General features: G+C 45.8%; 1 protein-coding gene across 1 annotated transcript; it reads right to left on the bottom strand.

Annotated features, from left to right (window-relative positions):
* Positions 1–1,494: 1,494 nt before the first annotated feature.
* Positions 1,495–24,610, bottom strand: PTPN20 (protein tyrosine phosphatase non-receptor type 20). Its single transcript, XM_035138495.2, has 11 exons — positions 23,812–24,610; positions 19,474–19,585; positions 15,764–15,912; positions 14,336–14,409; positions 9,489–9,595; positions 8,674–8,822; positions 7,741–7,831; positions 6,543–6,880; positions 4,653–4,868; positions 3,530–3,592; positions 1,495–2,015 (listed from the first exon to the last, which is right to left on the bottom strand). The coding sequence occupies exons 3-11, from the start codon at positions 15,815–15,817 to the stop codon at positions 1,947–1,949; spliced, it is 1,161 nt and encodes a 386-aa protein (XP_034994386.2). The 5' UTR covers positions 15,818–15,912; positions 19,474–19,585; positions 23,812–24,610; the 3' UTR covers positions 1,495–1,946.
* Between the last annotated feature and the right edge of the window lie 581 nt (positions 24,611–25,191).

The following is a 25,191-nucleotide window of genomic DNA, read 5'->3' as shown; positions in this document are numbered from 1 at the left end:
AGTAGAGCACCGCTTCTGCACGTGGCACGATAGAGCGCTCCTGCGCATGCGCAAAGCACACAGATCACTCTTGCGCATGCACGAAGCGGCGAACCTGGAAGTAAACACTTCCGGGTTTGCCACGTTCGTAACCTGAAAAAACACAACGTGAAGCAAACGCAACTCGAGGTATGACTGCAGGTCTTTTTGCAGAAGTGATGGAATAGCCCCGCTTTTCTCTTTCCTCTCTGCTGCTTGATGGAGTGGTTCCCATTAGGTGGCAGCTGAGCAGGAGCAATAATATTCCTCCCACCAACATACAACCCTTTCTCTTTAGCTGGTCTGGTGGTGGTCAGGGGGAAAGTAGCTCAGCTGGCTGGGCACTGTAAGACCACACTATAAGAAAAACATACCTCACGTAAGGGAACAGTGACATCTGGTGGTCCATGAAGTAACCGGGAACTTTAAAGTTTATACCATGCCATATCAGGGGTCAGCAAACTTTTTCAGCAGGGGGGCGGTCCACTGTCCCTCAGACCTTGTGGGGGGGGGGGGCGGACTATATTTTGAAGGGGAAAAATGAACGAATTCCTATGCCCCACAAATAACCCAGAGATGCATTCTAAATAAAAGGACACATTCTACTCATGTAAAAACACGCTGATTCCTGGACCGTCCGCGGGCTGGAATTAGAAGGTGATTGGGCCAGATCTGGCCCCCGGGCCTTAGTTTGCCTACCCATGCCATATATTGTTACAAAAGTTGGATGCCTCCCCCTCTCTCTGCAATAGCTCATGGGGTCTGTGGTCCTTTGGAGAACTGAGACATGGCAGGGACTGTTGTAGCTTGAAGAAATATGGTTTATTCACCTATTTACACCTTCAGTCTGCATGGAGTCCAGATCTTACAGCACTGGTCATTTCAAGAGGGGATTGTCCCCCACAACTGTGTAGTCAGCCTTCAGCCACCCTGCCCAAGATGGACCCCAGCCTTCCTTCTTCCTTCTTCTTCCCAGAACACTGGGCTACAAACTCTCTTTTCCTATCACCTCACACCCAATTACCCTGGCAACCTTTCAAGTCGCCTCGAATAGGGTTTTAACTTTGGAAAGGCAACTTACAAAGAAAATGATTAGTTGATTGATGGATGTAACGTAACCAGTGATTGATTGATGTGATTGTTAACCAACCACTACTTTTCTTGAATCAAAACACACTGGATAAAAAGCTGAGGTGCCTGTCAGTTCATAGTCCTGGTGACAAAAACATTGTCTCCCGCAACTGCTAAAGCTCTTTCTCTGTGAGTTTCAGCTTCTACTTAAAGGTCATGTCCTATCACCAGTGATAAAGTGAAGCAGCCAAGGATGCCTGGGTTTTCAGGAGTCATATTTCTCTAGCTTGAATGAGAATGGGGGCCATTGCCATAGGAAACAAGCCACCTCTATTCAAAACATGGGTTTGTCTCGAAGCTACGAACATGGGTTTGACCAAACTGCGGGAGGCAGTGGAAGACAGGAGTGCCTGGCGTGCTCTGGTCCATGGGGTCACGAAGAGTCGGACACGACTAAACGACTAAACAACAACAATTCAAAACACAGCCCCCCTCTTTTTCAGGTGGGTGAAGACAGCAAGATCCTGTGTGGCTTAAAGTCTACTTCCTTTCAGCTGCCATTCATCCGAGGGACATTGCCACGCAGCCACTAAGCCCAAACCATTACAAATACTAGCAGAACTGAATTCAGTTGCAAGCAGATTTTTTAATGGCTAGTTACCAGACATTTGTCTACACCCACTGTGTCAACTTTGCCTGCATAAAGCTTTAGAAATCCATGTTTGTCAAGCACTGAAACAGGAAAAAAAATCCCCACTTGTACAGCACCTCTCATTGCCATCTCGATGGAAAGAGTTTCAAGTAACAAGGCGGATCTGAGACAGGTGGCGGCATTGTGGCTTCGCTTATTGCGCTGGCTAGGAATTCGTGCTCTGAATGTTCTTCAAAACTTCAAGAGCTAGTTCGTAGCAAAACATATACTGCTCCTGGACATGAAGAAGGAAACAGCCAGTTATATTCCTCATCACAGGGTGAAAGATAGAGAAAACCTGCTAGGTTTGGGAATGTTCTGGCTCTGGGACGGTCTGTTTCTCCCCCCTCTTCCCAGAGCAGAATCATTTCATCGCTGAGTCTGCAAAGACTCAAGGAATGTGTTGCAGCACATAACCTTGAGCCAAAGCCTACTTTCTTTTCTACCTGCATTCCTTTCGTATTTATCGTTCTCTTTGCAAAGCAATAGATTAGAAGCCACTCTGCTACCTCTCCTATTGCAAGCAGATGAGAGAGAGACTATTCAGTGAGGACAATCACTTGGCTAATGCTTGCTGCTTACAGTACTATTTCGGTTTTAGGTCTTTCCTTCAAATCAGGAGTAGTTTCTCCGAAGAAGTGTAGCAAAGAGAGAGAGAGAGAGAGAGAGAGAGAGAGAGAGAGAGAGAGATGGGCAAGCTTGCCCCTGCTCACTTCAGATAGACTTGCACTGACTTACCTGGAAACAACAACCAGAAATAACAGGCTTCATTTCCTGAGCTAATCCAAGGCTCTAAATCAGGGTTTCCCAAACATGGCCTCCAGATGTTTTGGGACTACAACTCCCATCATCCCTAGCAAGCAGGACCAGTGGTCAGGGATGGTGGGAATTGTAGTCCAAAAACAGCTGGAGGCCCATGTTTGGGAAACTCTGTTAAGATAAAGCATGAAGGACCTCCCCTATTCCTTTGCTAGGGTGTTGTCCTGAAGACCCTCCCCTTTTGAACATTTGCTTTTGCTTTCTATAAATTACTATACAGGGCCAGTTACAGATTTTGCAAAATCCAATCACAAGTCCAATTCCAATGGAACTGAAATCCTGCTCTCTTGGGAAATTAAACCTCCATGCACACACATAATTGCAACATCATTTATTTGGCTTTTCAGAGGATTTGCAATGTTTGGGTCAGGACCCAAGTGGTCACATAAGCAAGAGAGCATGTACAGCTGACGGGCCAGAAGACACACCTTTTTCAAACTTTATAAAATGACCCGGATATGGAAAGATTCTATGAACCATCAAATGTAATTTTCAAAGGAAAAAAATTGTTCTCTGGGTTTTCTGTAGTGGACTCTAAAATGATAGAGGTGCATCTCCCTGCTAATAAGATGCAGTTAATGTCCCAAAGGGGGAAACTGCCTGGGGTTTCAATAGTGTATAAAAACTGCAGAATTCCTGGTACTCCTTCCACAGAGGAAGCCACCCTTGTTTTGCAGGTTTCAAGAGAGAACAACGTACGATACTAAAACAGGCTCCTTGGCTCAGCCTGGATAACTCCCAGCACAAATGAAGCCTAGTTTCTGAGCCATATCCTCGACACAATTAACTGCTAAGGCCTCTTCACAATGGGAAGCAAAAGTGGGCAGCTCCTGCTCCCAGGTTTTGAGAGTCGCTCGTTGTTCTCGCACAAGCAAACTACTTAACTCCATGCAGTTTGTGCAAGGAGACAACTGAGCTCCATCTCCTTACCTTGGTTTGAATCATGCCGCAGCGCTGTTGCCGCAAATTCGTTACTATCTGCTTGATGTCAAACTGCGGGAAGAAAGAAGGCCAACTTATTTGCCACCCTTGGGGACCAGTAGGAGAGGGCAGTCCGGGCCCACGTCAAACTTCTGACAATAAGGCACAGCGCTTCAGAATGGGGCAGCCCCTGCAAGAACCCTTCTGAGGCATGTCAGTATTCTTATCCCTGTATTTTAGCTAGGAAGAAACTAACGCTGAGACAAACGTTTGGCTTTCTGATGCCACCTGGAGAGTTCATGGCAAATGGCGAGGTTCCTTGGAGGTTTTTAAGCAGAGGTTGGATGGCTATCTGTCATGGATCCTTTAGCTGAGATTTCTGCATTGCAGGGGGTTAGTCTAGAGGACTCTCGGTGTCATGAATGTGCCCCCCTCCCCCGAGCTCAGCAGAAGAGTCAGCCTCGGAAATTGAGCTGAGTGAAGAAGAGGCTGACTCTGTAGATGAGAACTGTCTGTCTGATTTTAGAGGCAGCGGCCTGTGGCCCCTTCTCTCCAGGGAAGAAGCAGTTAGCTCCCAAGGGGAGGAAGAGTTAGAAGTTGGCCAAGGCGTTGCCAGGCAACTAGCAGATAAGCCAGTGTCGGAGGCTGAGTCTTCTGAAGAAGAGATAGCCCAGCCCTGTAGTCCTAAAAAAAAGGAGATTAGAAAAGCTCAGAGAGCAACGGAAGGGAAGGAGATGAAAGGCGGGGTTTTGGCGTTCTTCCTGTTGGGGGGGGGAGAACGATGAGTCAGACTGAGCAACTAAGATTAATGAGAGCAGGCAGAACGCCATGCTCTGAGTGTGTTTTTCTTTTAAATAGACTTGTATAAAACTGACGGAAAGTCTTTCGCTGCTTATCAAGCTGCTCGCCTGGCAGAAATCATTACCCTCGGGGTCCCTTCCAACTCTACAATTCTGTGATTCTACAAAACCATGAGTCCACAGTTGGGTCTCTTGCTTCCGAGATCACCACAACTCCCACCAGCCTATTCAGCCTTTCCCCTCGCCTTTATGTTTTCACTGCCTATGCACATAGTGAATATCCCAACACGGCATGCCTGCTAAGGATGGAATGAGGATTTCAGTGAACTTACAGGCATATCTTTTTCAATGTAGCTCAACAGAATATCCACACAAAGCAGCACTCCGCTCCTTCCAATCCCGGCACTGCAGTGAGCGATGATGGGGCCTGACTGGTGAACTTTTCTCATGTATCGGACAAATTTGACAAGATCTTTTGATGACGTGGGGGTGCCGTGGTCTGGCCAGGATGTAAACTGGAGGTGATGCACGGAGCGCTTCTCAAGTGTCTGCAGTAGAAGGAGTCAAAGAACTAGCCGTTACGCAATTAGTCATGGGAAGATTCCCCTCTTCTCAAATCAGAATTCGGGAAACCAAGCAATTCAGTCGAAATCTGAAGTCTGCATCCCTTGATGCTACTAACAACACAACCCCCCCCCCTTTGCAAGCCCTGCTTTTAACAGTCTCTTATTGGTAATTTTAATATTCTGTTTTTATTTTTTGTAAACCGCTTACAAGTTTGATTACAGTCAGTGCTTTGTTTCTGGGGGTACGCATGCCTCTAAACATTTTGTGAATCTTTGTACTTTTGTACATTTACCTAATTTGAATTATAAAATGGTCAAAATGAGAGTACCCATAAACATTTTTTTGAATTATAAAATGGTCAAAATGAGAGTACCCATAAACATTTTTTAGGGAAAAAGCACTGATCACAATTAAGCTGTGTATAAAAGGTAAAGGTATCCCTGACCGTTAGGTCCAGTCGCAAACGACTCTGGGGTTGCACACTCATCTCGCTCTATAGGCTGAGGGAGACGATGTTTGTCCGCAGACAGCTTCCGGGTCATGTGGCCAGCATGACTAAGCCGCTTCTGGTGAACCAGGGCAGTGTATGGAAATGCTGTTCACCTTCCTGCTGGAGCGGTACCTATTTATCTACTTGCACTTGACGTGCTTTCTAACTGCTAGGTGGGCAGGAAAGCTGTGTATACAATTCGTTAAATAAAATAAATGTTGTCCCCACGCCCCCCCCCCCGGCTGCCAACCACTGTCTTGCCCTGCTTTGCTTTCTTTTCCCTTTTCACCTATGAGCTGCTGTGAAGGAACAGGATTACTAGATGCCTCTCTGAGAGGTCTTATATTCCAGCACCTTGAACACTGAAACAGCATTGTAACAGCCAAGATCATAGGCAACAGGGAAACGTACTTAGGCCAAGGCATTACAAAGCAGGACACAACTCTTAACAGTTCCAAAATGCACATCTTCCAAAATGCTTTCTACAAAAGGGAAGGATTGAATGCCTTGCCTTGCGCAAGACAGTACACAGTATTGTTGGACAAACAGGCTGGAGGTTTGTGCTGATTTGCCATCAATGAATGGAACAGAAGAAAAATCCGGTGAAGAAATACAGCTTAATCACTTAATGGTAAATAGGTAAATGACCCCTGGATGGTTCAGTCCAGTCAAAGGCGACTACGGGGTTGCGGCGCTCATCTCACTTTCAGGCCGAGGGAGCCGGCGTTTGTCCACAGACAGCTCCCCGTGTCATGTGGCCAGCACGACTAAACCGCTTCTGACACACCGGAACACCATGACGGAAACCAGAGTGCACAGAGACGTTGTTTACCTTCCTGCCGCAGCAGTACCTATTTATCTACTTGCACTGGTGTACTTTCGAACTGCTAGGTTGGCAGGAGCTGGGACAGAGCAATGGGAGTCATGGAGATTCGAACCGCTGACCTTCCGATCAGCAGTCCCAAGCAGCTTAGTGGTTTAGACAGCATTAGTCCCTAATGATGCACATAGCTCATGCTTTGTATCCTCAACCATCACTTTCCTTGTGCAAACAGAAGAAAAATTAAGCAAACAACCAAAACTTAATCACTATTCTCATTATGCACAGAAATCAAGCTTGGCATCTGTGACCAGTCTCTTTCTTGTGCAAACCTGGGTGCCATACCTGTTTCTTTGTAACTTCTATCACTCTAATGATGAAGCAGTCTAGGATCTGGTAGTTACTCATTCGCAGCTGAAACTGACTCAAATCCATTAGAGTGTCCTGGGGGGGCTCAGGCCAGTACCGGTGGCATTTGGATGTTCCTCGCTCCGTTTCTCTTGTTATCATGGCAATGACATTGGACTGGTTTTCCCAGACCATTTGCCAGAAGTCATTCACGGTGGAAGGCAGAGGCCCCTGGGTGGAGATGTAGAAGAACTCTTCCTTGCCCACTGGCACGCGGATGTAGCTGGCATTGATGTAGCCTTCGACCTCTCCGAGGGGAACCCGCGTTTTGTCGTCTAGGAAGGAATACAGATGAGCCCTTCCAGGCATCTAAGCCTTCTCTACAGTCTGCAAACTGCACCATGAATGAAATATTGACATGGGGTGCTTTCTAACAAAATATCCCATGTATGTATTTATTTGTCTACAGCTTGCCCGTGCGGTGCTGTTTTTATGTTTTTCATTGGTCTCGATAGTTGCCTTGGAAGTAGCAATACTGAAGGGGCAGAGCACACCTTTTCTAAACAAACAAACAAACAAGCAAGCAAAAGGAACCACTGCAAATAGTGTTCCAATTCCCCTCCAAGACAGAGTACATCATGGCCAAATACAAAAGACAGCTGGGAGGTCTAGGAAAATCAACAAGGAGACCCGCTACCTATCGTTTCTTGGTGCAGGTCACCCACCAGATAGACTGAAGGCATTTCAGTCTCAAACTGTGCTGGAGCCAGACTGGATTGAGTCCAGAAAATCAGCACCATCCAGGATGAGAGCCTGGAGCAAGAGCTGCCAGTTGGTAGGTGGTGGCTCTCCAGTTGTGTGGCTGGCCACACACACAAAAACCCAAAAGCAAGTACATATATAATATACACATGAGCTGTAAATCGTGTGTGAGCTACAGAGCTGGTTTCTCATATTAGAAAGAAATCGAATTATTGTAATTGTCCAGTGGAAAATCTTAAGGCCTAGGTCCAAGATTTTAAATCACAGGTAAATGTTCTAACCAACCAACCTACCAACCAACTAACCACACTCTCTAACCAACTGAGCTGGCATTGTTCTGTCCTCATTCATGTTCTGTTCTCATGCATGTTCTGTCCTCATTCATGCATTTTCCTCGCATTCTCCCTAGACCACTACATAGACAATTCCTTACATGGGAGGATGTCTCGGTATCTGTTCTTTTCCCGGTTTTCTGCTGCTGCAGCAATCTGGCAGTCATCGGTTGGCTTCAGGTGCTCTAAGCTCTAAAAGAAAGGTAAAATTCAACATCCTTCATTTGCAGAGACATGAGTAGGAGTATATATGTGGGAGTTTTGTGTGTGTGCATTCAGTGAATCCATTTTTCCTCTCTTTTTTCCCTAAGAGACAATCCATCTAATTGATAGCTAGCACTCATGTCTAAAGGTAAAGGTAAAGGGACCCATGACAATTAAGTCCAGTCGTGAACGACTCTGGGGTTGCAGCGCTCATCTCGCTTTACAGGCTGAGGGAGCCGGCGTTTATCTGCTTCCGCAGACAGTTTTCCCGGGTCATGTGGCCAGCATGACTAAGCCGCTTCTGGCGAAACCAGAGCGGCGCACGGAAACGCCGTTTACCTTCCTGCCAGAGCAGTACCTATTTATCTACTTGCACTGGCGTGCTTTCGAACTGCTAGGTGGGCAGGAGCTGGGATGGAGCAACGGGAGCTCACCCCGTCGCAGGGATTCGAACCGCCGACCTTTCAATTGGCAAGCCCAAGCGGCACAGTGGTTTAACCCACAGTGCCACCCGCATCCCTAGCATTCATGTCTACTAGACCTAAAATGTTAATAGAATTGTCATGGTCTTTTTCTAAGCATCTGAACTGGAGTTTTCTGTACCTTCTTCCAGAAACAGAACACATTTTTCTCTTAATATTTCAGAGATACTTGAAATCAGCACACACTTACCTGGGAGCAACCCCCACCGAAATCATGAGCAGACACGCGTATGGACTGCAGCGTAACAATACTGGCACAGTACAGTACCACAAATTGTCTCATAATGGAGAAAAATAATTCTGCTCATTGCTGCTGAAATAGCAACACTGAAGAGGTAGAGCACTCACCACATATTCCTTCAGAATCTCTTCCTGTTCCATCAGCTTTTGAAGCTTGTGGATTAGATTTTCAGTATTACAGTCTGAACCGCTTCTCCTTTGCAATAGCTTGATCTGTGACATTTCAGCCAACTCTTCATCAGTGACAAGTGACATCCCTATCGGATTGGTATAAAAGGAATCGTTTGTTCTTGGTTGGGGGAGGTCTGGCGGACAGGGCTTTCCACAGAAAGTCTATTCCCAACTCAGCCTATGGTACAAGGTCTCAAAGGCTGCTATCCTGACCTCCGCATGGGGGAAGAAGATACTCCAGGCATGATGGGCAACTATGCCATCATGGGGAGGATTACCTGAGATCAGGTATTCTCTACAAGTTATTTTCTGTAGGTGCTACTACACAGTAAGTTCAAATGTCAGGGAGATAAATAACTGTACAACTTTTAGAATACATCTAAAGCCAGCCCTGTGCAGTGGTACCTTGCTTTTTGAACAGAATGCGGCTTCCGATTGGCTGTGGGAGCATCCTGCAGCCAATGAGAAGCCGTGGAAGCCACGCTGGATGTTCGGCTTCCGAAAATCGTTCGAAAACTGGAATACTCACTTCTGGGTTTCGATCGTTCGGGAGCCAAGGCGTTCAGCTTCCAAGGTACGACTGTAGAGGGAAGTTTTAATGTTTGGCTTTATTATGCTTTCATATTTGTTTGAAGCTGCCCAGGGTGGCTGGGGCAACCCACTGGGCAATATCTATAATAATGGCGTTGCTTCAATGACACCAAAAGGCAAATGAGATTTATACCAGCTGATGCCGATATTTATGTAGGTACCTCTGGGCAGGGCAGACAGTCTCTTGGCTATGCCTTCATCTTCACTCACGTAACCCTCTGATTCTGTTGTTTCCATTTTCTGTGCTTCAAGCTTGACTTTCTGCAGGCTGTAGAACAACGTTATTCCCTTAACATTCTATATTGGAAATGGCAGAAACCGCTACCACTCGGCAGTGCTAAAATGAACCAACCTCAAAGCACCTGTCTCCGTTTTCTTTCTCTTTGCTGATTACCGCACAGAAATGTGGAGTCCCTGGTTGCAAGCTACACCTTTACCAAGGGTTACCAGATGTCCCCGGTTCATGGGGACAGTCCCCGGATGCCGGGGACAGTCCCCGGATTTGCACATCTGTCCCCGGGAAATGTGGCAGCGGCAGCCTCAGCAGCCCGGAGCCAGCCTGGTAGGGCAGTTGGCTCTGGCTGGCTTCAGGAGCTGCTCGCTGCCGCTGCCACTGTCGAAGGGGAACTGGGGAGGTCTGGCGGTACAGATCTCCTTCCCCCTTTGTTTTGACAGATCGGGGGAGGCTCAGGCCGGCAGGCGTTGCCCAGTTTTTTTTAAAAAAAAACTCTGCAAATTTATGTTTCACAGGGTGCGAAAGAAGGGCTTTGTGCCTAGCCTGGCAGAGAAACCGTGCTCCTTGCACCCCTACTGGGCAACAGCCGCCCGCCTGCGACTCCCAAGCCTCCCCCGATCTGTCAAAACAAAGGGGTAAGGGGGCAGGAGATTGGGGAAGGCTCAGGAGTCACAGGTGGGTGGCGCGCTATTGCCCAGTTTTTTTAAAAAACTCTGCGCATTTATGTTTCGCAGGGTGCAAAAGAAGGGCTTTGCACATTTATACAATATGCATGTGTGCTTGGGTCCAGGGTCTTTTGCCTCACCATCCCCACTACTGACTCCCTGTTGCTACTCGGCTTCAAAAGAAATAAAATAAAAATAAGATCCCCAGATTCATTGAAACAAATCTGGTAACCATACCTTTACCCTAACTTCTTTTGCACCAGGGGGAATGCTACATGTCAAACCAAACACCTGCTCAGTGGTTTACGAAGCAGTTTCTTTTAAACAACACGGCACAACTGGAGCCTCTTTGCTGCTCAGATCTGTGAGCGGAAATGATGTGGCAGCTTTCATTGGACTCACAGAGTACCCACCACGATTATTTTAAAATTATTTGTTTGGTACTCCATAGGGTTTCTTGCAGTTCTTTTTTGGCCATGCTTAATTCCTGCCCAACATGTCTCTGGTCCCACGGTTGGGGAAAGAACAGCGCTGTCCAGGGTCATAAAGACTGAGGAGAGGATAATTGGGTGCACTCTTCCCACTTTGGATCAAATCTATGCCTCCGGGTGCTATAAGAAAGCTGCAGATATTGTGCAGGATAGTGTGCACCCCAGAAATGATCTCTTTCAGCTTCTGCCTTGCGGAAGGAGGTACAGGGTCATAAAGACCAGGACTAGCCGCCTGAGAAATAGCTTCTATCCAAGAGCGATTTCGGTTTTGAATGCAGCGAAAGGCAGTCTGTGAGGGAGGGTCTGTATTCAGTCATGGGGCATCAGAGTTCTTTGGGGTAAATCAGGAGGGGTATTAAGATTTTTTTAGGGGGTAATTATGCCTATGGTTGTGTACGTTTGATGTAGATGTTCAATTTCGTTGTTCTGCATGGGACAATGACAATAAAGATTATCGTATCGTATTAGAGCGAAGTGACATTTTATTCTGCTGTTCCAAGTCTACATCATATGCTTAATTAGTGGCCTATAGCCTAATGGTAAAAAAAAAAATGAACACGTGACTTTTGTGCAATTTTCTGTAGGCCATCGAGGTATTTTTCCTGTCCAAAGATGAGGGAGAACTCTCATCATTCTCTAGATGTTCAGCCTGGGGAGCCTTAACTTAAATCCCAGCTACTAAAAGTAAAACACAAATTCTTAATAATAATAATACTTAGCACTTACATAGTGATTCTGAGGATTCACAAAGTTAGAAGGCAACCCAGGGGTCATCTAATCCAACCCCCTGCAATGCAGGAATCACAACTGAAGCACCCCCTTGCTCAGGAGTCACCAATGTTTTTGGGCCAGTGGGCACAATTGGAATTTTGAGAAAGTACTTTTAGGCACCAGTCAGTCTTGGGGCCTGACAAAACACAAAACGAGAGAGTACAGACAGACCCCATTGACATTACCTTCCGAGGCATCTAGTGCCTCTGTGAAATTGTGTATAATTGAAACCCATTGAAAAAGTCTGCAAACACCCCATTCTGCCCTGCCCTGCCCCAGGTTATGTTCTTTTAGTGATGTTTCAGTGATGCGTTTGTGATGTTTCCGGGTCACTTCAGTGCGATGTGCATATACACGGCTGCACACCCATTGAATGCACATTAATTGGGGGTGGGGGCGCTACCTGTACTGTGACGATTAAACTTTCCCCTAATGTGTTTCCAAACTAACAACCTGTTTAATTTCTGCCTGCCACACAGCTCCTAAAGGCACAGGAACCTTGTTTTCCTCAATACCAACCCTAAACCAATGCAACCAATGCCTAGGCTGCCATCCTTTACACACTTACCTGGGAGCAAGCCCCATTAAACACAGAGACTTCCTTCTGAGTAGCCATGTATACCATTGTACTGCAGGTTAAGAATATGGGGAATTCTCCATGAGTGCCTGGTCTTTATCTCACGCACTAAACTTCTTTCCAAACATTTGGCTTGTGGCGGAGAGGGGGGATTCTTTTAACATCCGCCCACATTTACTGTGTAGTAGAGATCATCAGGGGGTTTGGGCTGGGTGTTCATCAGTATGCGGATGATACCCAGCTCTACCTCTCTTTCAAATCAGAGCCAGTGAAGGCGGTGAAGGTCCTGTGTGAGTGCCTGGAGGCGGTTGGAGGATGGATGGCGGCTAACAGATTGAGGTTGAATCCTGACAAGACAGAAGTACTGTTTGTGGGGGACAGGAGGCGGGCAGGTGTGGAGGACTCCCTGGTCCTAAATGGGGTAACTGTGCCCCTGAAAGACCAGGTGCGCAACCTGGGAGTAATTTTGGACTCACAGCTGTCCATGGAGGCGCAGGTCAATTCTGTGTCCAGGGCAGCTGTCTATCAGCTCCATCTGGTATGCAGGCTGAGACCCTAACTGCCCACTGACTGTCTCTCCAGAGTGGTGCATGCTCTGGTTATCTCCCGCTTGGACTACTGCAATGTGCTCTACGTGGGGCTACCTTTGAAGGTGACTCGGAAACTACAACTAATCCAGAATGCGGCAGCTAGACTGGTGACTGGGAGCGGCCGCCGAGACCACATAACACCGGTCTTGAAAGATCTACATTGGCTCCCAGTACGTTTCTGAGCACAGTTCAAAGTGTTGGTGCTGACCTTTAAAGCCCTAAATGGCCTCGGTCCAGTATACCTGAAGGAGCGTCTCCACCCCCATCGTTCTGCCCGGACACTGAGGTCCAGTACCAAGGGCCTTCTGGCGGTTCCCTCGTTGTGAGAAGCCAAGTTGCAGGGAACTAGGCAGAGGGCCTTCTCGGTGGTGGCGCCCACCCTGTGGAACACCCACCCATCGGATGTCAAAGAAAAAAACAGCTAGCAGATTTTTAGAAGACATCTGAAGGCAGCCCTGTTTAGGGAGGCTTTTAATGTTTAATAGATTATTTTATTTCATTTTTCTGTTGTAAGCCGCCCAGAGTAGCTGGAGAAACCCAGCCAGATGGGCGGGGTATAAATAATAAATTATTATTATTATTGTTGTTGTTGTTGTTGTTGTTGTTGTTGTTGAAAATAACTCATTGGGAGTATCTGATCAAACCCAATGAAAAATGCATCCTAGTTGCCGGAAAACAGGGCAAACTACAGAGATCCCTTGGACAAAAAGAAGAAGAGATCATGTAAAAGTGCATTGAAGGGGAGGGGGAAACAGCAGCTCTTTCATACCCCAGGGTTTACTGTTGCTGGTGTTCAACAACTCACTTGTCCATCACAGCTCTGACTTCACTCATTGGCTAAAAACACAGACAGCGGGAGAAGCCAGGCTGTCTCACTGAGCAGAAATTGCTTAGAATTGTGCCTGGTATCAGTCTCTGGCAATGCCGTCTTCCAGAAAAGAGCTCTCAGCACTTGGCATGGAAACGCCTGGCAGTGACAACCAGGGTAAAAATATGTGGCCTTCTCCCAGACAGATAGGCTGTGCCCCTTCATCTGGGGAAGCTAACTCTCACAGGAAGGATGATGTCCAAAACATTTCAAAAGGAGCACCCAGAAAGGTGACTCTGTAAAATAGAACGACACAAACTGAAAAGTGAGGAAAGAGGTCAAAAGGCAGAAAAAAGGAGGATAGTGCTGCAGAGGTGCTCCTGGGGCAGTGTTTGTGTGTCCTGTCAAAAGGCTTAAATAATAAAAGGTAAAGGGCTAAGTCCAGTCAAAGGCAACTATGCGGTTGTGGCGCTCATCTCACTTTCAGGCCGAGGGAGCCAGCGTTTGTCCACAGACAGCTTTCCCGGTCATGTGGCCAGCATGTCTAAACCGCTTCTGGCGCAATGGGACACCGTGACGGAAACCAGAGCGCACGGAAACGCCGTTTACCTTCCCGCCGCAGCGGTACCTATTTATCTACTTGCACTGGCGTGTTTTCGAACCGCTAGGTTGGCAGGAGCTGGGACAGCGCAACGGGAGCTCACCCTGTCGCAGGGATTCGAACCGCTGACCTTCCGATCAGCAAGCCCCAAAGGCTCAGTGGTTTAGACCACGGCGCCACCTGCTCCTCGCTGAAATAATATAAGGAGCTGGCAGAGAATATACCTGTATTTTATGTGTGGGGATGAATTCAGATGTGCAAGAACCATACCTGCCTGAAATAACCTCTGATTTCCCAGGTTCATCCTTTCTTTTGAGAGGAGGGCTGCACTTAGCATCTGTAGCCTAAGAAGAACAATGGCAAACCTGGTGAGTGATCGGAAACAAGGGCAACTGGAAATGCTGATAAGATATAAGATATACAGAAGACCACAGCAAGCATGGCATGGTGAGCTCTGGAGAGCTACTCAGAATATCTTCCCATTGAACCCAGGCTGAGGATGGAAGATAGATTTGTGGCTGTCCTCTTGAATGCAACTTTGGCTCCTCTGTGCCTACAAATAGCATAAGCCACACTTTCACTGTCCTGGGGAACTCTGCACCTAGCTGATTGCTCAACTATCTCTCAGCATATTGAGACTTGCCTTACCCTTTGTAAAGTAAAACAGCCACTATTATATTATATGTCACTGTTTTACATGCTGATTGCATACCCTCCAGCATTTCTCCGATGAAAATAGGGATGTCCTATTTAATAATAATAATAATAATAATAATAATAATAATAATAATAATAATACATCGCCCATCAGACTGGACTGCCCCAGCCATTCTGGGTGGCTTCCAACACATATAAAAACACAATAAAACATTTTTAAAAACCTTCCCTATACAGGTGTCTTCTAAAGGTTGGATAGTTACTTATCTCCTTGGCTCGGAGGCCAGATAACTCCATACCCTCCGACATTTCTCCAATGGAAATAGGGACATCCTAAGGAAAAGTGGGACATTCCAGGATCAAATCAGAAACCGAGACGGCTTCTGTAAACCCAGGACTGTCCCTGGAAAATAGGGACAGCTGGAGCCTCTGTGATTGTGATTCTCCAACTTTGAAAAATATTCATTTTCCTCCTATACTTTTTTTTATGCTGTGAACCATCTTGGGCTCCCTTTCAAGAGGAACGGGAGGATATAAAATTGATTTTTAAAAGTCCCTAAGCTGGGGTAAATAGAAAGCAATGAAACAGACAAGAACAGGAAAGAACATTACCTGAATAACATATTGTAGCCCAAATTTAGGTGACTGCTAGATACTGTAATATGCTGCTATAGTCTTGTATAGAATCTCCATTTTAATCCCACTTCCAGCTAGCTACAGAAAAGAAGTGCCTCAACAGCACTAAATTACTCTAGCATGCAGGCAATCTTAAATTACCTTTGGCTGCAATCCTATGCACACTTACTTGGGAGTAATTTCTATTTAATATACAGGGACTTATAAGCAGACATGCAAAGGATTGTGCTGCTAGGAACCAGCAGATTGCAGTTTCATTTCTAACAACGGTTACATTGCTAATTGCTGTTTAAAACAAAAACATTTATATTTTTTACATTTTATAAACAGGCTAAGAAGTACAATTTAAGTTACACACAAATATTTAAGAAAGTAAACATTGCATTTATTTTAAAGCACACGCACCCTGCTTCCCTTTTTGCTTTTCTTTTTGTGGAAAAGGTTCCATGCCCGCAGCATTTCTGGAAATGTTATATCTCTGGGCTACATGCAGCATGTTATCACCACCACTGAGACAAAGAGCAAGAGTTGTGGGCTCGTTTCATTTCACCAAACTGCATTGAAGAAACAACAGACAAGTTAGTAACTTGCTAAGAAAAGGAGCTGCAGCCATTCCTCACCTCGCTACACATTTAACTGGATTGTTCCTGGTCTTAGAAAGTGATCCCTTGCTGTGCTCCTAGGATTCCCAAGCAACGTGTTCATAAGAATCCATACTGAGCAAAAAAATAAAAAATGAATCTCAATATTTTTCTGTTCAGAGCCTTTCTGTGGGAGGCCCTTAGGTCCTGCATGTTAACAGAGCAGAAACTGTATAAGCAAGGCTTCCCTTGCTACCTCAAGATAGAAGCCACAACTATGGACACGGGTAGCGCTGTGGTCTAAACCACTGAGCCTCTTGGGCTTGCTGATCAGAAAGTCGGTGGTTTGAATCCCCGCGATGGTGTGAGCTTCCGTTGCTCTGTCCCAGCTCCTGCCAACCTAGCAGTTCGAAAACACGCCAGTGCAAGTAGATAAATAGGTACCACTGCGGTGGGAAGGTAAACAGCGTTTCCGTGCGCTCTGGTTTCCGTCATGGTGTCCCATTGCGCCAAAAGTGGTTTAGTCATGCTGGCCACATGACTAAATTTGTCCATGCCTGTGGGCTGAAAGCGAGATGAGCGCCACAACCCTATAGTTGCCTTTGACTGGACTTAACCATCCAAGGGTCCTTTATTTTTTGACCTTAGAAGCCACAATGGAAAGAAAAAGCAGCATCTTAAGCAGTCCAGATGAAGAATTTTGTCCCTCTAGGCCAGGTATCCCCAAAATTCGGCCTTCCAGATGTTTTGGACTACAATTCCCATCATCCCTGACCACTGGTCCTGTTAGCTAGGGATCATGGGAGTTGTAGGCCAAAACATCTGGAGGGCCACAGTTTGGGGATGCCTGCTCTAGGCAGTGGTGAAGCTGCATGCTCCACCACCGGGGGTGGAGAGCAGGCGGGGGCATGGCTGGCGTGCACCCCGCAGGCGTGGCACACGTCCGGGGGCGTGGCATGCCGCCTGCAGGGGTGTGGCGCACGGCCTGCAGGGGCATGTGTGTGTCCTGGCGGCATGGTGGTGGGGGGCGCAGCCGCGATGGTACCCCCTCCCCAATGGTGCCGGGGCGATGCGCTCCCCCACCCCCCATTTCTCCACCAGTGCCTCTAGAACAGGCTTTCCCAAACTTGGGTCTCTAGCTATTGTTGGACTACAATTCCCATCATCCCTAGCTAGCAGGACCATTGGTCAGGGATGATGGAAATTGTAGTCCCCCCCCCCAAAAAAAAACACATGGCTGGAGACCCAAGTTTGGGAAACCCTGCTTAAGAACATGCAGAGCTCACTTGCTAAGGCATTAGTGTAGCAATGGTTTAAACATGCACTCCTGGGTATTCTAACTTCCAGTTACGAAAGCAAGCCTTCCCAACGCGATCTTTAGAGGAAAAGGGCACAACCTCATATAGAAGGCAGTCTGCACAGTCCTCCTTCAGTTCAGAGGGATACTAACTTAGGAAAGCCTCATGATCACCCGTGGATGTAGTCTGGCATGCACCCCACAGGTGGCCCAGGTACTCCACCTCTTCACAACATCCTCCGCAACTGCTTCCCCAACTGTCACAGTTCCGGTGTGGAACCTTCTGCCCATGACTCTATGATGTCACACAAACTTGGATTGCACATCTCTCTCTCTGGGGACAAGCACAAGCTACAAGAAGCAGGGAGGAAGCTCACAACACAGCCTGGCGTGTTCTATTATAATAATACGCAATAACCCCACATGGGATCTGTTCCTGTCAAACAGGGCAGTCTTCACAGTACTGAAGATACCACGTTAACCAGAGAAATATAGGCTTAACATCAATGTTAGAAACTGAGATAGGAAAGCTAGGAGCTAAATGGCACCTTAAAACCTAGGTTATGGGTGCAAGAAGGCACACTTTTTAATATATATATAACAAAAAAAGCTGAACAAAGTCCTTTCCCTGCCCACCCGCAGACCGTCTCTTCTCTAGTCTTCAAGAGTAGCTGGAATTGGGGAGGCAGAAAAAAGTTCCTCCTTTCCTCCCTTCCTTCCACTCTGCAGTTTTAATCTGAAATCTCAGAAACTGCTCGCGCTGATGAAATTCCCTGTCACAAAACGCGCCTAGAGCAATGGGGGTTTCGAACACTGCTTAACTTTATGAAGGGCAAAATAAGCCCAAAGGAAAGAAGCACAGGCACTTTAATTCCAAATGGCATGATAAAATATATCTAGAACTAGCTGCGATTTCTAAATGCTAGATGCAATGGCATCGAGTTAGTAGGTGTGGGGTTTTCTGTTCAGTTCCCCGGTTCTTTAAAAATTCTGGGGCAAGATGTCCTATAATTGCAGCTTCATTCGCAGTCCTAGTGGCAGTGCACTATTACCCAATGCTTCTCAGCTGGCACTGTTCTGCCAACTCCATTAAAAAGGACGAATGCTGTGCTATAATACTTAATTTTCCTAAGTGCTGTGGCTTTATCAAGTCTGACTCTGTCTCAGATCCGAAGTCCTATATGTTTGTTCATCAATGGGGACCCAGAATTGGAGAATTCTTTTACAGTCTTACAGTGGGACGCAGGTGGCGCTGTGGGTTAAACCACAGAACCTAGGGCTTGAATCCCCGCGACGGGGTGATCTCCCGTTGCTCGGTCCCAGCTCCTGCCAACCTAGCAGTTCGAAAGCACGTCAGAGTGCAAGTAGATAAATAGGTACCGCTACAGCGGGAAGGTAAACGGCGTTTCCGTGTGCTGCTCTGGTTCGCCAGGAGTGGCTTTGTCGTGCTGGCCACGTGACCTGGAAGCTATACGTCAGCTCCCTCGGCCAGTAGAGCAAGAGTAGCGCTGCAACCCCAGAGTCGGTCATGACTGGACCTAATGGTCAGGGGTCCCTTTACCTTTTTACCTTACAGTCTAGCTCAGGGGTCAGCAAACTTTTTCAGCAGGGGGCTGGTCCACTGTCCCTCAGACCTTGTGGGGGGGGGCAGACTATATTTTTTGTGGGGGGGAGGGAATGAATGAATTCCTATGCCCCACAAATAACCCAGAGAAGCATTTTAAATAAAAACACACATTCTACTCATGTAAAAACATGCTGATTCCCAGACCGTTTGCGGGCCGGATTGAGAAGGCGATTGGGCCAGATCCAGCCCCTGGGCTTTAGTTTGCCTACCCATGGTCTAGCTATAATCACTCCAATATTAATGTGGATTATACAAGTTTGTATGCTTCATTCAGCCACCCCCGATCACAGAATCATGGAGTTGGAAAGGACCCTGAGGACCATCTACTCCAATCCCCTGCTATGCAGGAATATGCAGCTATTCCCGAACCTGCAACCTTAGTGTTATCAGCACCACGCTCTAACCAGTTGAGTGATCCAGGTGGTAGACCTGCTCTTGACAAGAGATACACAAATCTCTGACTATCAGTTGGAGTAGCGGAATGGGTTGGATCCAAACTACGTTAGATCAACTGAATCCCTACTGAAATGAACGCGACAAGTTAGTGATGATGTCTGTCTCATTAATTTCTATGGGATCCAAATGTTACCTTCAGTAAGATGCTACCCACCTGGAGACTTGGCTGGCAGCTTTTCTCATGATTGCCTGGTCATTCCACCAAAGCAAGTTCCAGACTGCCACCAGCTGCTTTCTCCAGCTCAATACAGTATTGATTAACTATTCTGCAATGGAGAACATATGTAGATAAATATGGAATAAACAAGCAGTCACAAGCCAACCAACAGATGATTATAATTAAGGCACCTTCCTCTATTTCTATTACATATTTATTGATGGTGTGAAATATAGGCTCTCTTCTAATTATACAGGCATGGGAGCACCTCTGCAATTATAACAGAAGCGTAAACTGCTGTCATGAAGGTTAAAAATGCTAAATCATTATGAAATTATAGTCTTCTGGAAGGTCTCAGAGACATAAAAGGTGAGTGCCAGCAAACATCTAAGGCAGGCATGTCCAACCGATCGATCGTGATCGACCGGTTGATCCTGGTCGTTCCTAGTTGACTGCATTATCCTGATCGATCGCTTAAAAAAAAAAGCTCAGCAACTTTTGCTCCTCCTCCCTCAAAAAAGCTCAACAACTTTGGTCAACCCAATGGGTAGATCACTGCCAGTTTTTTAATAGCGGGAGTAGATCGCAGTCTCTTGGGAGTTGGACATGCCTGATCTAAGGTATGTTAAGGTCCAATGCCAGGTTAGGGAAGAACACTGGAATGACAATAGGCTCCTTGAGGTGGAAAGATAACATAATGGTGTGAGAAATTCCTTGTCACTGCAGTCAATGGGTGATAAAAGGAAAAAGCGGCCTGCTTCCAACTTTTGCCCAGGTCACAGTGAAAGAACAGTTGGCTTGCTGTAGCTCTGAGTGCCATCTGTGTGTAGACACACAATCTGCTGTTCATGCACGCTGCAGGTGCCACTGACCCTTTTGACTTTTGTAGGGCCACTGTTGATCAAAATATAGAACTGAGTGGGCAGGCAGGGGGCAGAGGGGCACAGAATGTGGCATTTGCTCTGCCATGGAATCTCACCACCTGGTTTAAGGTAGGGTGGCTTGCTGCTTCTGCAGATTCAGTATTGGGAATGTATTGTGTCCTGAGGAAATAAACCAGTGAAGAGGCTAAGGTGTATTTTTTTGTGAACAACCACCAGTGTCTGTAGCCAGAGAATACAAAGCTCACTCAGCTCCCACCCACCCAAACAACCAAATTCAAGTTACAAAATTTCACCCCTCTCTTCCTTTCATGATTCTCCTTTTTTCATAATGCGTTTTACAGCATCGCATTTTAGAAAACGTCACTCATTCTTACAAGAGGCTAGAGGAATAAGCCAAGGCTCGGAATTCAATTGTGGGAAATCGAGTTTTGGAGAGCATGCTGTTGCAGGATTGTACATGATTCACTCCGATTTCAGCCGCCCCCTTCCACCCTTCCACCAAGGAGCTCAGGGCAGCATTCGTGACCAGTCTTCCCCCTTTTATTCTCACAAACCAGTGAGGAAGGTTAGGCCGAATGCCCTGCGTTCAAAAGTCGGACACTTTATCCAATATGCCACACTGGCTCACTTTATGGATTGCTAAAAACTCTGCCATACCTCATGTGCCGCAGAATCAGACGCGCTGCACTGAGGTGCGAAACTCTCTTCGCCCCAAAGCAGGACAGATGGGTCGATTTTCACAAAGCTATGCTATGAAGCGGCTGTGCGCCCCCCTCTCCCACCCAAAGGTGCTTCGCCTCTGCTTGTTTGTTTCCGTCTGTTTGTGGTGCTAACTGAACCCAGGAGTCCCTCGCCTCCCAGAGAGCAGTTTCCAAAGCAACCCTTAAAGCAGGCATGTGACCGGGTTGGAGGCATCAGCAGGATAAAGGATAAATTTGTTCTCCGATACTCCCAGGGAGGTGGTTTGTCTAACAAATAATTAATCTGTTGCCTGCCAGGAACATCTACATGTTTCTGACCTCTATGAAGTGCCGCAAGAAGCATAACTGGGGGGCAGCGGTGGCAGTGGGGATATTGAGATAACTGTAGATAGATGTCATTTCAGATGATAATGACCAGCTATTCTGGTCCATAGTCTAACTGAAGAACACAGGGCCAGTTGTCTCAGAGAGTTTTGTGTTTTTTTTTCCTGATTTGTTTATTAATAATTTTATTCTGTGTGCTGCTCAATTAGTAAAGCACTCAAGGAAATGTTGCCATATGACATGTGTGATTAAAAGTGTCAGGAACCTCCTTTAAAACAAACAAACAGAAATGAACAGTGTTTTTCATTGGCAAGGAAAATAGTTCATTTTCCTATTATTGTTCCATTCTTGTTTAAAAGAAACAATAAAATTACTGTCAAACTTTCTGACTGGTGCATCTTATAAACCTTTCATGACACTTTTACTTGCTAAATCTAACACCTTTGACACCTGAGGTGTGTATTTTTGGAAAGTACCCTATCTTTTGGCATTGTATTCTTATTATGGTGCTGGAGGAGACTCTTGAGAGTCCCATGGACTGCAAGAAGATCAAACCTATCCATTCTTAAGGAAATCAGCCCTGAGTGCTCACTGGAAGGATAGATCCTGAAGCTGAGGCTCCAATACTTTGGCCACCTTATGAGAAGAGAAGACTCCCTGGAAAAGACCCTGATGTTGGGAAAGATTGAGGGCACTAGGAGAAAGGGACGACAGAGGACGAGATGGTTGGACAGTGTTCTCGAAGCTACCAACATGAGTCTGACCAAACTGCAGGAAGCAGTGGAAGACAGGAGTGCCTGGCGTGCTATGGTCCATGGGGTCACGAAGAGTCGGACACAACTAAATGACTAAACAACAATTCTTTCTCATAAATGCTTAAATAGTTTTCAGTGCGGTTTTCTTCATTGCTAAGCCTCTTCTCTCTGGTCCCTACCGCCCACTATTGGTCATTTCAGGATTCTATGTGGGTGGTAGGGGGTTCTACGGTACAAGCTGAATCCTCCTTCCATCAAGCACTGATGGGCAATAAGGAAATTTCACCATCAAGAAAGATGCATTAGTGGGCGGTAGGTATAAAAAGGTTGACTACCCTTGCCTTAGACTTTCTTCTATAGAATCATTGAGTCAGAAGGGACCCTGAGGATCACCCAGGCCCATGAAGATGAGGAAGGCAGTGACAGGCCAGGTAAGCCACAAAGGACACCCTTCCCACTCTCTGTAGACCTTGTCCCATATGACAAGGTCCAGTGACTCTGTGTTGCCATGCCTGCAGCACCACCTTTCTGTGGCCAAGCAAACTGCAACGTGATGACACTAAAGAGTTATTTTATATACAGTGGTACCTCGCTAGACGAATGCCTCACAAGACGAATTTTTCACAAGACGAATGTGTTTTGCAATTTCAATGGAGACTCGCAAGACGAAGTTTCCTATGGCGCGCTTCGCAAAACGAATTTTTTCTTTTCTTTTTTTTAAATAATTTTTTAATTCATTTTATAATTAAACACAACCAACAACACATAAAACAAACATATCACTAACATAAAACAACATAAGAAATATACAATAAAAAGAAAACTAAAAAATATTTTCCTTTAACATTCTGCAAGGGGACTTCCTCGAATTCCCCCTATCTGTGGTTCATTTCTATTCATCTTTAGCAATTTCTAACACAAGACGATTTTTTTTTCATCCCATAGGATGCCTCGCAAGACGAATTTTTTCTTCCAGTGAGCACTCAGGGCTGCTTTCCTTCAGAATGGATAGGTTTGATCTTCTTGCAGTCCGTGGGACTCTCAAGAGTCTCCTCCAGCACCATAATAAGAATACGATGCCAAAAGATAGGGTACTTTCCAAAAATATACACCTCAGGTGTCAAAGGTGTTAGATTTAGCAAGCAAAAGTGTCATGGAAGGCTTATAAGATGCAGCAGTCAGGAAGTTTGACAGTAATTTTATTGTTTCTTTTAAACAAGAATGGAACAATAATAGGAAAATGAAAAATTGGTTTTGCGAAGCGGCTCCCATAGGAACGCATTGAAGTGCAGTTTCCCATAGGGTGCCTCGCAAGACAAATAAAAAAAATTCGTCTTGCGAGGCACCCTATGGGAAACTGCACTTCAATGCGTTCCTATGGGAGCCGCTTCGCAAAACCAATTTTTCGCTATACGAAGCGACTCGCGGGACGAATTTAATTCGTCTTGCGAGGCACCACTGTAGTAAGAAAAGGGCTAGGGCAAGACTTCCAGATGTTGCTGGACTACAACTCCCATCATCCCTGACTATTGGCTATGCTGCTTAGGAGTAATAGGAACGGCAGTCCCATGGCATCTTGAGAGCTAACGGTTCCCCACTCTGAGCTAGAGGCTTATATCCGAGTCTGACTTTTTTTGTAGACAACCCCAGGTGAATGACATGTCTGCTCACCTTTGTGCAAGTCCTCCAAAAGATATTGAACGCCGAGGAGCAATAGTGCCTATGTCTCTTCTTTCTCCAGGTGGCATCATTAGCTTGTAGGATTTCAATCAGAGCCATGGATATGTCCATCTGTTTTGAGAAAAATCCATGTAGTAGCATTAATGGGGTTGGGATGACAATGCTTTAAAAAGTCAAATATAGGAGCATTTGAGTTTTTTTGTCTGCTGTTGCTCCCGATGATTTGCCACCTGCAGGGAAGGAGCCCTCACGCCAGTCGAGCTGGGAAGACAGGACATGAAACAGGGAAGGGGAATGTCATTTCCAGCTTGCTAGGCTTGACAGACACACTGCTACCAGGGCAGCGATTGTCAGTATACACTTCTCCCATGTTCAATTTGTTGTGTTCAATTTGTCATTTGCCCAGCCGAACTAAGCTTGTTGAGATACTTAGGTTTAGATTCTTTTTCTCTGTAAGATATTTTTGTGTTGAGATTTCAAAGATTCTGGATTAAAAATCATTGGGGAGGGGGGGAGCACCTTGAATTGAGCTTGTTGGTACAACACTTCAGGCACAACACTTCTCTGCACTGCGCTCTCTGGAAAATAGAGATTTCCCAAGAGACTTGATTAAAGACTACAGAATCATCACAGTGTTGTGCTGAACATTTTTTTCTTATTCTTTTTCCCATTGTTCATTCAATATTAGTGTGGCAGCACCTGCAACTTTGGAACTCCCTGCCTATTGAGATCAAGCAGGAGTCTTCACTGCACTCTTTTGGGCGCTTGCTAAAAACATTGTTGTTTAGACCAGTGTTTCCCAAACTTGGGTCTCTAGCTATTTTTGGACTACAACTCCCATCATCCCTAGCTAGCAAGACCAGTGGTAAGGATGATGGGAATTGTAGTCCCAAAACAGCTGAAGACCCAAGTTTGGGAAACACTGGTTTAGACAAGCCTCCCCCGACGTCTAGAAAGTTGAGGTGATTTTAATCTGTTTTAGCATTTTAACTTTGGTATGTTTTAAAGTAGGGTCATGATTTTTTTCTCGATTTCATTGCTTTATCTTTGTGTAAAGCACTTGGAGGTTGTTGTGTGTTTTTTTTACAATTAAGCAGTGAAATAAAATAAATTATTGTGAAATAAAATAAATAAATTTGTTTACTGGTTATTCTTGCTATTGTTAATATGAATTTAGGTAGGCAAATCTATGTAAAGTTGATTTTATTCATTGTTTAATACGTGACATTTGATAAATGTGATTGCCTATTAGCAAAAAGAAGGCTTAATTGGGCATTTTAATTTTCATGTGTTCCTTCTTTGATACTAGTAATAATATTAATAATAATTACTACCGGTATTATTATTACTGGTGCTATGAGAGTCAATTTT

Source organism: Zootoca vivipara, chromosome 5 (assembly GCF_963506605.1).
Source record: "Zootoca vivipara chromosome 5, rZooViv1.1, whole genome shotgun sequence".
NCBI lineage: Eukaryota > Metazoa > Chordata > Lepidosauria > Squamata > Lacertidae > Zootoca > Zootoca vivipara.
This window is presented reverse-complemented; position numbering and strand designations above follow the sequence as displayed.